Source organism: Nicotiana tomentosiformis, chromosome 5, assembly GCF_000390325.3.
Source record: "Nicotiana tomentosiformis chromosome 5, ASM39032v3, whole genome shotgun sequence".
In the NCBI taxonomy this organism is placed as follows: domain Eukaryota; kingdom Viridiplantae; phylum Streptophyta; class Magnoliopsida; order Solanales; family Solanaceae; genus Nicotiana; species Nicotiana tomentosiformis.
In genome coordinates this window covers 104,915,754-104,934,355 of record NC_090816.1, presented here as the reverse complement: position 1 = coordinate 104,934,355, position 18,602 = coordinate 104,915,754, and the positions used below count along the sequence as shown (strand labels likewise).

The 18,602-nt window shown below is 39.3% G+C and overlaps 1 protein-coding gene across 1 annotated transcript; it reads right to left on the bottom strand.

The window, feature by feature from the left end:
• Positions 1 to 15,269: 15,269 nt before the first annotated feature.
• Positions 15,270 to 16,558, bottom strand: LOC104106868 (NDR1/HIN1-like protein 13). The gene has a single exon (XM_018774364.3). The coding sequence runs from the start codon at positions 16,421 to 16,423 to the stop codon at positions 15,620 to 15,622; it is 804 nt and encodes a 267-aa protein (XP_018629880.1). The 5' UTR covers positions 16,424 to 16,558; the 3' UTR covers positions 15,270 to 15,619.
• Between the last annotated feature and the right edge of the window lie 2,044 nt (positions 16,559 to 18,602).

Sequence of the window (18,602 nt, the reverse complement as noted above, 5' to 3'; positions counted from 1 at the left end):
TAAAATAAATGTATATGCGGTTCAAACCGCCGCAATACAGGTTAAAATGCCACTTTAAAAATTGTGTAATCTGGCGGGTTGAAAGTTGCACGATATATGGTATTAATACCGCCTATTTTTCTCCTTTTCTGTAGTGAAATAAATTCAATGTTCATCAATATATGTCATTTCATAAGTCATGGCATATTAGCTGAATCGTTCATGTTCATCACCCCATCAATAGAGGTATTTCAAAGTCATAGTTTGATTAAGAAAATCATGCCCAATAATTAAGAGTCTAGTTTCAAATTCAACAAATTATGCATAGGATAAATTATGTATACATACATATAACATATTAATGAATAAAAATATAGAGACTCGATGCGAGCTTGTCGTTGTCACGGCCTAAGTAAGGATTGTGATGGCACCTAGTCCCTAGGATTAGGTAAGCCTAACACATGTTGAGTTATTAATAGATTTAAACTATTTAACCATTAAACGTAAACCAATAAAGGACATACACAGTGAAAAATGGTCAATAGCTATATATTTTCCAAAAATCGGTAGTACGGAGTCATAACCTCTACTGAGAATACTAAATCTCTTAATACAATACTGTTCTGGAATGAAATAAATAGTGGTAATGAAAGACAACAGAAGGTGACTCTGAGGCATGTGAATGCAATGGCAGGTGTACCTTGAAGTCTCTGCAACAACTCACTATCAGCTAACTAAAGACTGGCATGCTTCGAGGTACTTGGGTCTGAACAAAAATATACAGAAGCGTAGTATAAGTACACCACAATCAGTACCTAATAACTATCAAGACTAACCTCGGTGGATTAATGATGGGGTACAAGTCAATACACCTACTAGACATAAACAACCTGGGCAAAGTATTAATATAAAGCTAACAGAAAAACGAATATCATTACAAAGCAAAACATGGAAAGAATAACAATTTAAAGCTAGCCATGGAAAGTAAAAGCAACAAATGGCAACTAGGAGTAACCAGGTGGTAACATAGTAAAATAATCAGAACACAATTAGATTACCAGTGAAACCAATTATGGAAAACCAATGACAACCAAACAATCAAGACTTTCTAATATATGGTTTACAACGAAAATCGACATGAGGCACAACACCTCATAATCACAAATCATGAGTCCCAAATCTCGAATCATATACACATGACACCTCGTGCCTATGATATCAATCACAACCATACGAACAACTCACGTGCTGCACGGATAACTCACGTGCCAATATCATAATCCGCCTGGCATGGTCACAGGCTCACTATTATAATTTGATCAGCGTGGTCATGGGCTAATATCACAATCTGCCCGGCATGATCACATGATGAATATCCCAATCCGCCCAGCATAGTCCCAGGATAACAACACAAAATGAATATCCCAATCTTCCCGGCATGGTCACAGGATAACAGTCTAACCATATCGTCGAGAAAACAGATATATAAGAACTCATGTGCATGATCAAAGAATATCAAGTTTCATACTCCTAAACTGGTATAAATGATATGTTACAGTGTATGCATGTGCAAGTGTACTATCACAGCCCAAGTTAACAAGTATTATCAGAGACATCGAGTAGCACATAGGAAACAACACCACAAGTCACGTAATATGTAAGGCATACACAAGGAGCATCACACCATTACACGGATATCATCAATAATATTCCCCCAAGGCATCACATATCATCTGTAACAATCCGACTGATAGTTTTGAGCTTTAGCATTCCATTCGGTGGTTTGAGACTTTGCGTAGTTTCATATTATGACTTGCGTGTATGGTTGGTTTTGGTTTTCGAGTGGTTTTAGATTGATTTGGAAGAATGATTCTCATTTTAGAAGCTTTAAGTTGGAAGATTTGACCAAGGTCTGACTTTCGAGTAAACGGATACGGAATCGAGTTTTGATTATTCCGATAGGTTCGTATGATGATTTTGGACTCGTACATATATTCGAATTTGGTTTCAAATTTTCCTAAAAAAATTCAACACTATTTGTCAAAAGTTGAAAATTTCAAGAACTTAAACGTTCATAGTTTGACCAAGAGTTGACTTTGATGTTATTGGATTCCAATTGGTGTTCTAAGACTTTGGGTAGGTCTATATAGTTGAATTTAAATTGTGTGCAAAGTTTGAGAGTAATCCGAAGTGTTTAAGTGTGATTTGGATAATCTTTTGAAAGAACGAAGATTTAACAACTTAAGAGAAATTATATTCGGTTTGAACCTTGATTCTTTGTTGTGATATTTCCGTGGGTGTGTTTGAGGCTTTGGATAAGTTTGGATGATGTATTTTTACTTGTTGGTATGATTGGATGGGGTCCGGAGGGCTCGGATGTATTTTGGATCATATGTTGAGAAACTAGTTATGTTAAAGATTTGAAGTTTGCCCATGGTCAATATCGGGTCAAGATGACCTTTTCCGGTATTTTGAGTGTGCGAGTACGTTCGTAGCATATTTTATGATTGAAATACATATATGGTTTGTGTCCGGAAGGTTCCGAATGAGTTTTGGATGCTAAAACGAAGATTTTTATATTGTTGGGTTTTTTTCTTCTGGTGTACGTAATTACAAAAATGCCATTTATATCCCTAAAATTTTTAGATTGCTTTTAAAATTTCAAAACATCATATCTCCCTCATTTTAAGGCCAAATTAGATGTTTCGAGGGGCTATCTTGGGTGTGATCTCGCAAGGATCATGGTTGGATTAGAAAGCATGAGTTTCGAGATCATCTAGGACCGAATTTAAGCTCTGATAGCTACTGTATTCATTTTCTTGTTTCAAAATTTAGTTACTTTTTCTCACAAGGTTTTGGAGCTCAGTTTTGGGTGATTTTGGAGTGTATTTTTACTACTTGAATTAGGGTAAGTATTTTTTACTCGGATTTGTTATTGTTTCATGATTCCAACCTCGATTTTATTGTTTGATTAATGATTTGAATTAGAGAAGTTGAGAATTTTAGTAAAAACCTTCTAAAACATAAATTGATGGTTTGAAGGCCGATTTAAGGTCGGAATTGAATGATTTTGGTGTGGTTGGAATCATATAGGAATGGGTGTTCAAATTTTGTGAGTCTTGTCGGGTTCCGAGGTGTGGGCTCGGGATTAACTTTTTTGGGTTGACTTTTTGATTTTCATTAAAGATCGAATCTTTATTATCCGAAATATTTTTCTATGGCTTTTATTTATGATATTAAGTTATTTTGGCTAGATTCGAGCCGTCCAAAAGTGGATTTGCGCGGGAAGCTTACTAGTAGATTGATTTAGCTTGTTTGAGGTAAGTATCTTGTTTAAGTTTGTGCATAAACAAAAACTGGCTAATTTCTCTTTTTGTTGAATTCAGGTCTTCCGCAGGTTTCTGTTACTGTCCCCGAGGAGGATGTTTTGGCTGATCCCATAGATGCGACAAGCTTGCTGCAGGAGGCCTTCGCCCGAATGGGTGTCATCGGAACTGCGTCCGATGCAGGTGTTTCCTCTCGGAGTCCCCTGCCGGATAACAAGTAGCAAAAAAGGCGACGTTCCTCTACGGCCCAGGATAAAAATAAAAAGGTAAAGAACGTTGCGCCCGAGCCAACCGCAGCCACTGTGGTGATTGATGATAATGGGGGGGCAGTGATGAAGGGGCTTCCCTACAGAGGAGACGATGACCTTCATCAGCTTAACATAATGCTCAGTCTGAAGAGCTAATAACACCAACCGCTGACGACGTCCAAACGCTCTGGGGAGAGTGTGATATAGTGGAAGATGTCAATTCTCTCTTCCGAGCACTAGTCTCTGCTCCCGCTACTGTGAGGCTGGGTGTCGGACCTCTTCCATCTTTGGTTGATGAGCAACCAATATCTAGCACTGCTTTTTCCGCTGCTTCTCAACTCACAATACCATCAACTTCATCTCCTTCTTCTCCAACCATGCCTATGCCACCAGCAACTACTACATCATCCCCACCCATCGCAGAAATCCGAGAGGAGGATATCCCTCCTCCCCAGTCCCCAATCCATGGGAATTTGGGACATAACTATTCATCCCCCTCCGCAGATCCTCAGAGGAGGAGCGTCTCCCTCTCGGTTTCTACCAAGTGCCATCCGATGTCCTGGCCGGTGTAACTCGCCAATTACCTGAAGCCTCTAGCTTCAGAGAAAGATAAGAATAAAATATATTCTCTCTCAGGGGAATGTGTTATATATAATTTCATGCACAACGCAGCAGCAGTACGATATTTGTTCCCCTTATTGTTTCTTCTAGCTTCGCTATGACAAGATTTTGGATTTGAACTTGTACTTTACAGGCTAACTTCCTTGCTTCCAAAGGCCTTCAGAGGTTGATCCTTGATAAAGAGAAACTCACATCTAAGTGGGATCAACTGTTGGCTGAGTAGGATCAAATTGATGCTCGCCACACGGCACTGGAAGCATAAGTTGCCGAAGCAGTTGAGTTAGAGGCTCAATTGCAGCAAAGCGATTAAGAGGTGGTGACCCTCATCCAAGAGGTTGCCCTGTTAAGGGTACAAATTCAAGAGGCCAAGGCAAAGTGGTCCAAGGTCCATAATGTAGTTCTTATTGTTGCCTAGCGTGAGGTTGCCTTTACTGAAAGACTAAATAATTTGGAGGCACCCTTGAACTCCAAAGCTGAAGAGGTTGCTGCTGCTGAGGAGAAGCATATCCGGATGGAAGAGAAGTATAAGGTCATGGAGCATAATAAAGTTTATAACTCTACTATCTATGACCTTGACGTCAGCCTTCAGGCCGCTAGATCTGAGCAGAATAACCTTTCGACCGAGGTTGACCTGCTTAAGGAAGAGCCTCAGCGCCGAGCGGATTCTCTCATTGTTAAAAAAGCATATTTTATGTATATCATGAGGAGAAAATCCTTACAAGAGTCCAAAGCATGTGTCATTGACTTTGATGCCGAGATCGCCAAGGCCCGTGAGCTGGAGTCAACTTCCCGAAGGGGCCTCCCGGTTTAGCCCGATGCAACTGACTCTTCTGGTTCTGGTTCCGCATTCTCGGGAACGGAGGAGAAACTTGAAGGGGATGATAATGAAGGACAAAGTCCCGAACCGGCAGCAAATTCGCCTACTTCTCCTGGGGGCGCAAATTCTTTTCTTCCCCCAAGTTCTAGGGATGTAATAGTTTAGCCTTTTGCTTTATTTTCCCTTTGTTTTTGTTTTTCATACTTTTATAATTGTTCTACTTGGCACATTTGTTATAAATAAAAGTGCTTTATCGTTTAAGCATTGCGCAAATTTTACTTTTTTCATCGAGTTATGCAAGAGTTCGGTGCACTTTTCTCCGATGGCATTTGGATTCCGGACATAAGTTCTTCCGAAACCATCCCTTTACTGTGAGGGTTTCATAAGATAGGTCCCTCTTATGTTTACGGTACTCTTGAAGAGGACGTCTCCTATTCATTCCAGCACTAGCATTTGAAGTACTTGATTAGCTTTCAAATGATAAAATTAATTCATCGTTTGGACAAGAAACAGGATAAAAATAAAAGGAGTTTACTTTACTCCTTCCATTTTAAAAAGTACATAAGCATTCATTGTGCTGGAAAACAATTGCCATTACTTGAATACTATAAATACAGACTTTTCCCACGGAAGAATCGGTGGGAATTCTATGTGAAATTTTAATATTCCCACGACATTCCCAGGGGAGACGCTCAGCGGGAATATGGCTGGTGGAAAATTAGTTTCCCAGGACATTCGTGGGTAATTCCCAAGGAGTTTCCCACCGAGGGCTTCACGAGAACTTGGTGGGGGTCAAATAGTGTATTTTCCCACGAACATCGTGGGAAAAGTAAGATAATATAATAATTTAATTTTCTTAAGTTTCTCACCGAATCTTTGGGATGTATTAAAGATAATTTAGATATTTTCTTTTACACATGGAAGCAGTGAGAAATATTCGTAACCTGAAAATATATATATGAACATTCCCACGGAAATTAGTGGGAAATATTAAAATTCTAAAAAAATATATGCACAAAATTCCCGCGGAGTCGGTGGGATGCGTGGGAAATCTGAAAAATATTTTCATAGCCAAATTTATTTTTAGAACTACACCACCTGCCAAACAGAAACTACAACCAACAATACAAGACTAATTACAACTAAGCATTCAAATACCAAATTCAATATGCAATCCAATTCATTTCATAAACAATACTTAATTCAATCCATTTCATAAATAATATCCAACTAAACAGAAAGTAGAACAAAAACTCAAAAAATCCAGCATTCAATATTCAACACCCAGCTACCATCCAAGACAAACTAATAAAAGAAACTAGTCCTTAGTTATCATCAGATGCTGGAGAACAGGACACAGGAAATGCACCAAATGCTAAGAGGGAGTTTATGTGAGACTTGAGACTTTTAACATCACTAGTGACAAGTATTCCATAGTTAACATCAATCGACTGATTTTGAATGAACTCCTCCAGGCTTCGTTTGAAATTATCCTGTAAAAAATACAATTATTATAAAAGTAAACTTTATTAAAGAAAATTAAGTATCTTTATTTCTCAAACTTTAAAGTGAAACACACGGAAAGATAATAAGCTTAGCAGTCTGGATGGACTTAATCATTTTAATATGTTTCAAAAATATCTAATATATGAAACTTACTCGCATATAGACAATGTATCAGTACTTCTAATGGGAAAAAATTACTACACCATCTCTTTTGTAAAAATCAATACCCATAAGCTAACTAATAGGCACCACTGACATCTGCTCTCAATTAGATTCTATCACCTTCAACTTCTAATGAACCAAATACCTATAAACAAAGAAAATCAAATGAAAATATTAAGCTAAAACAAGAACTTAAATGATAAAATCATTCTCAAATAGACACATTCAAGCACCTAATGAAATAAGCCATGAACTCATTAATTTCTCATCTTTAATTCTGAAAAATATTAGTAAGTACTCTTTTTCTTTTTTCTTTTTTTAATTCAATTAAAAGCTATATTTTTAGATTACTGTGAACAAACCCGAACCCACCCTCATTCATGTACTTTTAAAAGAACCTGAAAAATATTCCAAAAAGATATTTCAATATAAACTTAGACATTACTTTAGTAACTATATCATAAAAAAGGTGGCATAATTCAAGGAAACTCTAGTTTTAGAAGGTATTTGTCTGCGGTTCTAGCAGGATTGTGCTTGTATTGTTAAATCTATAGCTACTTAAAAATAAATACTACATTATTTTACAGTTCTCAAGGAAGAAAATATTCCTCATTTTGACATGGGCAACTTAGAAATCTTTCTAATTTCTCCATGTTTGTGAAGAAAGCCTATAAATATATAGCACCAATCCATATTAAGAAAACAGATCTGAAAATAGACCAAACTAATAAGAATAAACCAACTCAATATTGTCTTTTAACAAATTCATTATTTCTAAGACGAAATAAATAAAAACTTAGGTTTAATTAGACTATACATGTCCAAGAGAACAACAATAATTTTTTCAAACCTAGGGTTTGAAATAGCAGAAAATCCCTTAGTTTCGAAAAATTAAAATCGAAAAAAAGGAGTGGTTGAGAGAGAGAGAGAGAGAGAGAGAGAGAGAGAGAGAGAGAGAGAGAGAGACTAACCTGAAAATTGAGTGAGGTGAAGAATTCATCGTTTGAGTGGAGAGACAGAGGGAGAAAACACGAAATAGACTAAGAGAAAACTAAAAAGTTATGTAAATAATAATAAAACTTTCCCACTACAACCGTGGAAAATCTCCGTGGGAAAACCTTTTCATAAAGCACAAAAATTCAAAAAATTTCATTCACACAGAATCTATGGGAATATTTGAAAACGTTTTTTTTCCACTGTTTTCCCTGGGAAATTTTTTAGTTTTTATATAATTATTTTTTTAATGACTTTTCTCACTGAATCAGAGAAAACTAAATTACGCGTATTTTCGTGCAAAAACATTCCCACGGATAGTCAATGGGAAACATTATTGTTTATTCATGGAAAAGAAATTTTACTTTTCTCATTGAATATCGGTGGGAATTGCCGCTAATAATTTTTTCGTGAAAAAATGATGTGTTTCTAGTAGTGAATTGTGGCTAATTTGTAAAACTTATTTCTACGGGGTTGGCTGCACAGTCCCCGGTCCCGATGATACAACTTTATTCCCGGATTTCGTAGTCCTAGTATGTGTGGCAGTCATGTTGCTGTATTCGCATATCATTCCCCCCCCCCCTCCCCCCAGTGTTCGAATGCGAGAAATGTGAATTTGAACACTGAAAGTCTTGCTCCTTTGATGACTCCACTAGTGAATGGATGGATAATCTTTGGTTCGATGGCAAGCTTCACTTCCCATTAGGAACTTTGCTATAAAGCCAAAGACTATCTAACCACCCCCAGTGACTTGCATTCGTGAATGGTCGGGTAACCTTTAGCCCGATAGCAAGCTTTATTTCCCAGTGGAAACTTTGCTATAGAGCAAAAGATTATCTAATTGTCCCGTAGCGATTCATTGTTTCCATGCTTTGTCGTTTAAAGGTCTTATTTCTGTTGACGATGCTTCCTTCATAATATTCTTTTCGTTCTTTGTTTCTGGACCACCATCCTTATATGTGCCAAGTCCATGCGTTCGTCGAACAGGTCCAATCTGACCAACAATGCTTCGTTATTTACTTCTTCGTCCGTCTAGAAGTATCTCATGGTAGGTTCTCCCACTTTCACCGAGATCAGGGCTTCTGCTCCACATACGAGAGAGAAAGGTGTCTCTCACGTGCTCGACTTGGTCGTCGTTCGGTATGCCCATAGCGTTCCCGGTAACTCTTCGGGCCATTTGCCTTTGGCTGCTTCCAATCTCTTTTTGAGATTTTGAATAATCACCTTGTTTGTTGATTCCGCTTGACCGTTTGCGCTCGAGTGGTAAGGCCATGATGTGATTTTTTTTTTATTTTCAAGTCTTCAATGAACTTTGTGACCTTTGCGCCTATAAATGGTGGCCCGTTGTTGCAGGCTATCTCTTTGGGTATCCCGAATCTGCAAATTATGTTCTCCTATAGGAAATCGATCACTTCGCGCTCGCCGATTTTCTGGTAAGGACATGTTTCAACCCACTTAGAAAAGTAGTTAGTTAATATTTAAAAAAACCTTACCTTACTGGAACCCGGTGGCAGCGGAATGACTATGTTCATTCTCCATTTCATGAATGGCCACGGCAACAAGACCTAGTGTAATAGTTCTGCTGGTTGACGCACTAACGGCACATAGCGTTGACACTTATCGCATTTCTGAACATATGTCTTAGCGTCTTGTTTCATCCGGGACCAGTAGTATCCTGCCCTAATTAGCTTTAATACCAAGGAGTCTGCAGCCGAGTGATTTTCACAAATTCCTTCGTGGACTTCTCTCATGACGTAATTAGCCTCAGAGTTTCCTAAGCATATGGACAACAGGCCTTGAAAAGACTTTATATACAATTGTCCTCCCCTGAAACAGCAATGGGTTGCTTTAGTGCATAGCGCCCAAGATGCCTTGGAACCTTTGGGTAATTTTCCATGCTCGGGATAGTTAATGATCTCATTTCTCTAGTCCCAGACCAAATTGGTCACGTTTACCTCGTAATAACTGTCCACATCCAATACCGAATGCATAATCTGCACGACCGTACCGGAGTCTGATCCCTTTATTTCTGTGGATAAGCCCAGATTGGCCAGTGCGTCCGCTTTCACGTTTTCTTCCCTCGGGATGTGGGTGATTGACCATTCCCTGAACCGTGCGAGCAGAGTCTGGACTTTCACTACATATTGTTGCATGCGCTGCTCTTTGGTGTCGAAGATCCCGTAGACCTGATTTACTACCAGTTGGAAATCACATTTGATTTCTATGACCTCGGAGTCCAGTCCCCGGGCTAGCTCGAGTCCTGCAATTAAAGCCTCATACTCAGCTTCATTGTTAGTTAGGGGAACCGTTCTTATGGCCTGCCTTAGGGTTTCTCTCGAAGGCGTGATTAATACTACACCGAGTCCGGAACCTTTCACGTTGGAAGATCCATCTGTGAACAGGGTCCAGACTCCCGATGTCAATTCTGACACCATCACCCCTTCTTTAGTAGCCAAAAGAAGCAGTCCAGGACTGAAATCGGCCACAAAATCGATAAAAACTTGTGACTTGATCGCAATCCTGGGTTTATATTCTATGTCAGATTTACTTATTTCGACTGCCCACTTGGCCAGTGGACCTGATAGTTCAGTTTTGTGAAGGATATTCCGCAGGGGAAAGGTTGTTACCAAGGCTATCAGATGATATTAAATATAAGGCCTAAGCTTTCGAGCGGCGACAATGAGAGCTAAGGCCAATTATTCCAGATGTGGGTAGCGAGTTTTTGCTCCCGTTAAAATTTTACTAACATAATAGATTGGAGATTAAATACCTTCGTCTTCTCGAACTAAAACGACACTTACCGCCACCTTCGAAACCGCTAAGTAAATCAGTAATTGCTCGCCTTCCTCCGGTTTTGATAGTAATTGAGGGCTCGATAAATACCTATACAAATCTTTCAGAGTCTGCTGGCATTTCGGAGTCTATTCGAAGTTTTTCTTCTTTTTCAGAAGTGAGAAGAAGGTGACACTTTTCGGAAGATCGGGAAATGAATCTGCTTAAAGATGTTGATCTTCCTGTTAACCTTTGAACCTCTTTCATATTTGATAGCTGGTTGGGGATGTCCTTGATGGATTTCATTTTATCGGGATTGACTTCGACCTCTCTTTGAGACACCAGGAACCCCAAGAATTTTTTGGAACTGACTCTGAATGCACATGTTCGGGGCTAAGCTTCATGTTGTGCTTCCTTAGGATGTCAAAGGTTTCTTGGAGATGTTTATGATGATCACATGCGTTCAAAGACTTAACCAACATATCATCTATGTAAACTTCCATGGTTTTCCCTATTTGTTTTTCTAACATTTTATTCACAAGCCTCTGATAGGTGGCTCCAGCGTTCTTGAGCCCGAAAGGCATCACATTATAAAAATATATGCCAAAGTTTTGTTATGAACGAAGTTATTTCCTGATCCTCCGGTTCATTTTGTTTTGGTTATACCCGAAATAGGCATTGAGAAAACTCATCAACTCGTGTCCGGCCGTTGCATCAATTATTTGATCAATGTTTGGTAATGGGAACGAGTCTTTTGGGCACGCCTTATTCAGATCCTTATAATCTATGCACATGCTAAATATATTATTCTTTTTAGGAATTACTACTACGTTAGCTAGCTAGTCAGGATGCTTTATCTCCTGGATTGATCTGATATCAAGCGATTAAGTTACCTCTTCTTGGACAAATTTTTTCTTGACCTCGGCAATAAGGCGTTTCTTCTAACTTACTGGAGGGATGTTAGGATCAAGGCTTAGCTTATGCACGGCCACCTCTAGCAGAATATTTGTCATATCCGCATGCGACCACGCAAAACAGTCAGCGTTAAATTTAAGAAATTCTATAAATCCTTACCTGAGTTTGGGGTTTAGTCCTGTCCCCAAGTGGAACTTCCTTTCCAAGAATTTCTCAAACAATGCGACTTGCTTGAGTTCTTCCGTTGTGGATTTGATTGCGTCCGTTTCATCTGGTATCTGGAAATATCTTGGTACCTGATAGGATTCTGGTGACTCCCCCTACTGATTTCATTCGGCTCGGGAGCAGGCGTCGGTTCCCGTAATTTTTATGTCGTATGTTCCTTCCCTTTGCTACTAGAAACTAAGATAGTGTCCATCCCCCTTGTTGCCGGTTGATCTCCTCTTATTTGCTTAATTCCCTCCGAAGTTGGGAATTTCAGAAGTTGATGGTATGTTGACGGCACATCTTTCATCTCATGTAACCATGTTCTTCCAAGAATAATATTGTAGCCCATATCGCTGTCTACTACTTCAAAAATGGTCGTCTTCATTACCCTTTCGGCATTCGTGGGTAGCAAAATCTCCCCTCAGGTTGTCACGCTTGCTAAATTGAACCTGGCGAGGAGTTTTGTGGCCGGAATGATGCCTCCAGTCATCTTGGCTTGTTCCAGCACTCTCCATTGGATAATATTGGCTGAACTCCCTGGGTCATCAATACCTTTGTCTTTTTTTTGTTGCCAAAAGGGTTACACCATTAATCTCGTTCCCCCCGAAAATCATGTTGATTGTTAGACGAGGGGGATCCTCTCCTGCTTTTTAGGGTTCTGCGTTATCTCGGTTGTGGCCGTAGTTGGTCTTAGCCCAGTCGCTTAAGAATTTTTTGAGATGGTCATTTTTCAGCAATGTCACCACCTCCTCACGTAGATGTCGGTAGTCCCCAGCCTGATAGCCGTTGGTCCCATGGTACTCGCACTATAGATTAGGATCCCTCTGACTGGGATCGGAGCTCATTGGCTTCGGGAATCGTGCATCCTTAATGTTTCTCATAGCTGATACCAGTTCCACTATGCTGACATAGAAGTTATATTCGAACAATCTGGGGTAGGTGGAAACCCGGTAGCCCGATACCTCTTTGTCCTGCAATGATCTGTTATTCCGACCATGACCAGTTCTCCTATCGGTAGTGAATATAACTTCCATCCGGAAACCTCTACCGCGTTCTTTGTCCCTTTCGTAGAGAAACAATTGACCTCTGGAAAGCCATCGGTCTGCGTTGAAATCATCCTTCAACTTTTCTTTTTTCTTTTCTCGGTCCCTACCCTTGGTTGATGCCGAGAAACCGAGATGGTCATCCTCTATTCTTATCTTTCACTCGTAGCGGTTGTGTACATCTGCCTATGTTGTTACATGGAACTCGAGCAAACTTTCTTTCAGTTTTCAGGAAGCGTCTGAGCTCCTCGGATTCAGCCCTTTAGTAAATGCCTCAGTTGCCCATTCATCCGGCACAGCCGGTAGCAGCATCTTTTCCTTCTGAAATCTGGTCACGAACTCCTGCAGCAATTCGTACTCTCCTTGCGCAATCCTGAATATGTCGCCCTCCCGGGCTTGCACCTTCCTGGCCTTGGCATGGTCCTTGATAAAAGAATTCACGAGCATCTCGAAGGAATCTACTGAGCGCTCGGGTAAGAGTGAATACCATGCCAGGCCCCTTTCGTGAGGGTCTCCCCGAACTTCTTCAACAAGACTGACTCAATCTTGTGCGGAGCTAAGTCGTTTCCCTTCACCAATGTTGTGTAGTTGGTTATGTACTCCTGAGGATCCGAAGTCTCATTATATTTTGGTACGTCGGGCATTTTGAATTGCTTCGAGATCAACTTTGGTGTTGCGCTTGGTTTGAACGGCAACTGATTGTATTTCTTTGAGTCTGGTCCATTCAATACTGGCGGTGTACCCGGGATTTAGTCCATTCGGGCGTCTATTTCCCTCATAAACTGCATGACTTCGGTTTTAATAGGATCATTCTCGTTATTGTTACCGGATCTGGTGTCGTTCCCCCCAGCCATATCGAAGACGACTTCACCCCTTGGGGTGTTGTTATCAATCCTTTGTACTGTTTGGTTTGCGGGAGCACCAGAAGGAATTGGACCTCTCCCATTTGTATTTTTGGAAGCACCGATAACGTTTGCCTCAAATCCGTCATGACCTGATCCTGTCACGAGAGATGGCTCATAATAGCTTTTTGTTGTTCCCTCAGGATTCTCACTGTTTCCGCAACGTGCTCGTCTTCAGTATCATCAGGAGTTACCTCCTGGACATGTCGTGAATATTGCACGCCATGGACCGGCGTGGCCTCATCCCCCTCGTTGCAGGTGTCACTAATCGAATTTTTGTGATGAGGCTGATTTTCTTGGGCATCAGCATTATGCGTGATGTAATTAACATCGTTATCTGTCCTTTTTTATGATTTTTTGCTAAGAAACAAAGAATTTAACAGGTTAGTGTAGATGCAAGGATCAACTCAATTATGCAATTGTCTAAGCCCCACGGTGGGCACCAAATTGTTTAGCCGTAAAATAGTACAGTTGAATTTGTAACGTGATTTATAGACAAGCGAATTGATTTGATCCCAAAATGATAAACAGATTAAATAAAATGTAAGGCTTAGCATTGAAATCGAGATAAAGCAGCAGATAACTTTGGTTCCGGGAGCAGAGCTCCCGAAGGCAGTAATACAAATACTATTAAACAAGAAATAAAATATTATTGACCTTTTGAATAGTATATAGCATTTGTTAGAAAATTCATTTTTCTCTAATGGCTGTTAAAGTCACTATTTATAGTTGCACCTACGGAACAAGGTTCTAAGATCAAGCCCCTCTTATATGGCAATTATGGGGGCCATTGAAGAATGTGTAACGGCACGCCATGAATGTCGTAATTCTCTATAAAAGACTATGTATTTAATACTTCAGAATATTCTTCATTGAATGCTACTGAGTGGCAAGCATTCATTTGCCTTCATGAGCAATATTCTCTTCGGGGGCTTCCCGGTGCCAATCGAAACTGCTCCCCCGACCTTGATTTCTATCTGTCTTATTTTTCATCTGTCTCTGGTTCCATGTGTCGCTCTATTATACGAGTATTTCATATGAACTAATTTTACCCTTTGGTGCATGGGAAAAGGGGTTAAAATGACACACACCATCTTTCAATTTGAAGGCGGTCTAAACTCCGAAAAGCTTATCAACATGAAAACTAAACCACTTGCATTATTCAACTTAATTAATCTTTATTTAGTCCAAAATCTAAAGATCTTTTTTACCACGTTTTATATGTCATAACTGGAAAATCTTACTGTTACTTTTCTTTGGACCACTCTTTCAATTTTTTCATATCATAAAGAATAAAATGGGTACATATATGTACGTATATATATAGCATGTAAAACTCATTTTCAAGCACTATTTAAGTCAAACGTAGACATCTGATTCGCGAAATAATTATTTTTTTTCTTGAGAAGATAGTAAGCTATATATGCGTCATATTACATGGAGGGACTAGTCTAGTATACTTTGTTCCTTTACGGTCTTGAACATAAAAGCTACTAACAAAAATGGGGAAGGGTACTCATAATTAAAAATTCTGTCATAAATTTTTTGCTTTGAACAAACGTACATATTTGATACCTTTGAGTAACGACTTCGTTATTATATTATGCCAGATAATATGGCAATTGCCTGAAAAAAATGCAGGGTGAGGGTAAGCAACTAAGCATGTCGCAGTTTGACATATACATTTTCAAATGTAACCCACTTAAGAAGAAAAGAAGAAGACCTCATGCTTCATCCAATCTTAAAAGGCAAGGTTTTAGATGATTAAAGAAAGAAAATTTAGCCAGCTAAAGAATAGCATATGAGAAATGTAAAATGTACAAAAATCTAAGAAGGTAAAGTAGAATACTTTACACTTCGTTCAATCTAAAAAATCCAAGTTATATAGTACCTTATACAACAGATGGCGCCCGAATTTCGAAGAACAAAGAAAATTAGGTTAATCAATTTGGGGTGGGGGAGGGGGGGGAGGAGAAGAGAACCACATGCAGCAATGTGATCATCAAGCAGGTGTGGAAAAGATTAACCGAAACAGAGACGATGATACTGACAATTATACATTCATCTATATCACAAATAGATTTAACTGTTAAAATTTTCCTTTCACCTGTCAACTTAATTGGTGGCATTAGAAATCAGTCTGACATATTTCGGATTTAATCTTGGATTTATTTGTCATCAATGATTCCACGTCGAAATCACACGTAACAATCAAATTCTTTTTCAAATCTTTTGCCCAGCTCGTGATCTCTAATGGTGCATGGACGCTCAAGGTCATCATTATTGGCTTCTTATCAACCTCAAGACCTTTCTCAGTATCACCAGCTAATTTCCCAACGTCAAGGTTGAAATGTACATTCGTTGAATCCTTAGGTTTTTGGGAAATCGAGGGATATTTCCCTTGTCCAATTTCATGTTTCTTGAAAATAAGGGCAGCCTTCCCGTTATTTCCTTTACCAAAGGCGACATCCATTCTCTCATTCACGTTAACAATTTTCAACTCCATCTCAAATTGAGGGTATGGCTGCGGATGAATATTATTCTTTTGGCCATGACCATTTGAAGGGTGCGTAACGTTCTTGAAATGGATATTAGTGATGGAAAATTCAGGACATTTGGGGGTGTACAAAGCGCGAATGATCAACACAACGATTCCTATCATGATAGCAAGACCAAGTAACACGGCTAGGATCAAACAACAACATGTGCATTTGTTTTTCTTTTGAGAATCTGGCTTACGATGATTTTCAACAATTCGGGCATTTTCAGGAGGAGGGACACGATAAACTTGATCACGAGGGATTTGGACAACGTAGGTCTGATCCGGCGAGCGAGACGGCGTGAGAGAGAGGCGCAGCGATGTGGCTGATGAAAGGGGATTTCTGGCCTTGCCGTTTACGTCGCCGGCAGGTGGTGGTGACCGCTCCTCCATGCCAGAATGAGGAGCGGTAGACGTGAAGTTATTGAGGGACACAAAGGATAGGTGAAATAAAGGGAAGAATGGTATTTGTTTTGCATGGAAATAATTAGGAGTTTGCCATAATTGGCATCAAAGGTTGATTGAGAAATTTTGGTTTTGTGCAAATGAACCGTTAGATGGTGCCATTTTTCGGTTAATATGCCACATTAATATGTGAATCTTTGCACTCCAATTAGATACCAGTTTGTCCTATAAAAAAACTATTGTGAGTTGTGAATTAAAATTGTTGAAGGTTTTGTTATTTAAGATGAAATAGTCTTAAAATGAGGGTGAATGGGAAATGGAGGGAAAATGAAATTTTTGAGTAAAATTTTAAGGTTCCCCCTCTTGACAATGAGACATTGTCCCATATTGGAAGAGGAAAAGATTTTTAGTGGGTATATATATATAATTGCTCTTCTTGTAGCTCTTAAAGAGTTAAGAAGAAAGCAAGCCTCGCGCCGCCGTCGTCGCTCGCTCGCTCGGCTCGGCTTCGGCTACGGCTACGGCTTCGGCTTCGGCTTCGGATTCGAATTCGGATTCGGATTTGGATTTGGTCAAATGATCGATTGATTGATTAATTTTTTGGACCAAATTTATTTGTTAATAGTAAATATTAACGTAAGATTATCCGCATTTGTAACGGATATGTTCCAATCCGTGTACTGACCACCAGCTGCGACAACAAGCCGCCTAATGCTCTTTCCACCATGGTCAAGTGCTTGCTCCACAAACAAGTTAATCCATGCTCCACCATGGAGGGTGGACGGTCGTTCTTCTTCAACACTGGTTGCTATATATATGTACAGCAGCTATTGAAGAAAGACACACACAACACACAACACACAATACAAAAGACACAAAACTGAAAACGCTCAACAGATTTGGCTATACATTGCACTCCTTCCTCTCAGCATTTCCATACGATTTTCTGAGTTTCTACTCCTTCGTTCTGCATTGTTTTAACTTCAAACAAAGCAACTATAAGTGTGATTTGCTACCGAACTTTGTGTTCGCTGAAACACTGGGGTTTGAAGTACCACTACATCAGTGTATTATTTGTTCTATCTTGGGAGGAAATAATCCATAACCTTGGGTACTAGGAGGGATTAAATTCCTTAAGGAAACACTGTGAATTCAGTGGGCTCGAATTAATTATTGTTTCATTACGATAACTTATATTTTGCAGAATTATTATTTACAAATACAGCAATATTGGCGGGAATAACAATCTTAAGGAATTTAATATTTATTTATGTATTTGTGTTATTCTTATTATTCTGCAAACTAAAATCTTTGTGGTTTTGTGTACTCCCGTTTTGGAGAGTAAAGCCTTCGTGGCGTTTTGTTGGAGATTAAAATCTACGTGATTTTTACTCCAGTTTGAAAACGTTTGTTTGTGTCATTCTTTTACAGGAAAAATGACGACTGAAAGCGAAAACCAAGTTGTTCCGACGGTGACTGCCAACGCATCGACAAGCCGAACACCGGCGTTGGCACCGACAGAAAAACTCAGAAAATTTTTCGGGATTGATTTCAAGCGCTGGCAGCAGAAGATGTTCTTCTACTTAACTACGTTATGTCTACAGAAGTTCATCAAGGAAGATGTTCCTGATCTTCCAGATAAAACTCCAGAGAATGAACGCTTTATCGTGATTGAAGCGTGGAAGCATTCTGATTTTTTATGCAAGAATTATATTCTTAGCGGACTGGATGATAATCTGTATAATGTATACAGTGGCGTGGAGACGTCAAAAGAATTGTGGAATGCGCTTGAAAAGAAATATAAAACTGAAGATGCCGGGATGAAGAAATTCGTTGCCGCAAAATTTTTGGACTACAAAATGGTAGATAGCAAGTCTGTTATTACCCAAGTCCAGAAATTGCAAGTGATTATTCATGATCTACTTGCTGAAGGTCTTGTCATCAATGAAGCATTCCAAGTAGCAACAATGATTGAGAAGTTGCCTCCGTTGTGGAAGGACTTCAAAAATTATTTGAAACACAAACGAAAGAAAATGTCCCTTGAAGATCTCATTATTCGGTTGAGAATCGAAGAGGACAATAAAGTTGCTGAAAGGAGAGGCCGTGAAAATTCAACAATAATGGGAGCAAATATTGTTGAAGATAATAAAAAAAGAAAGAAGGCTTC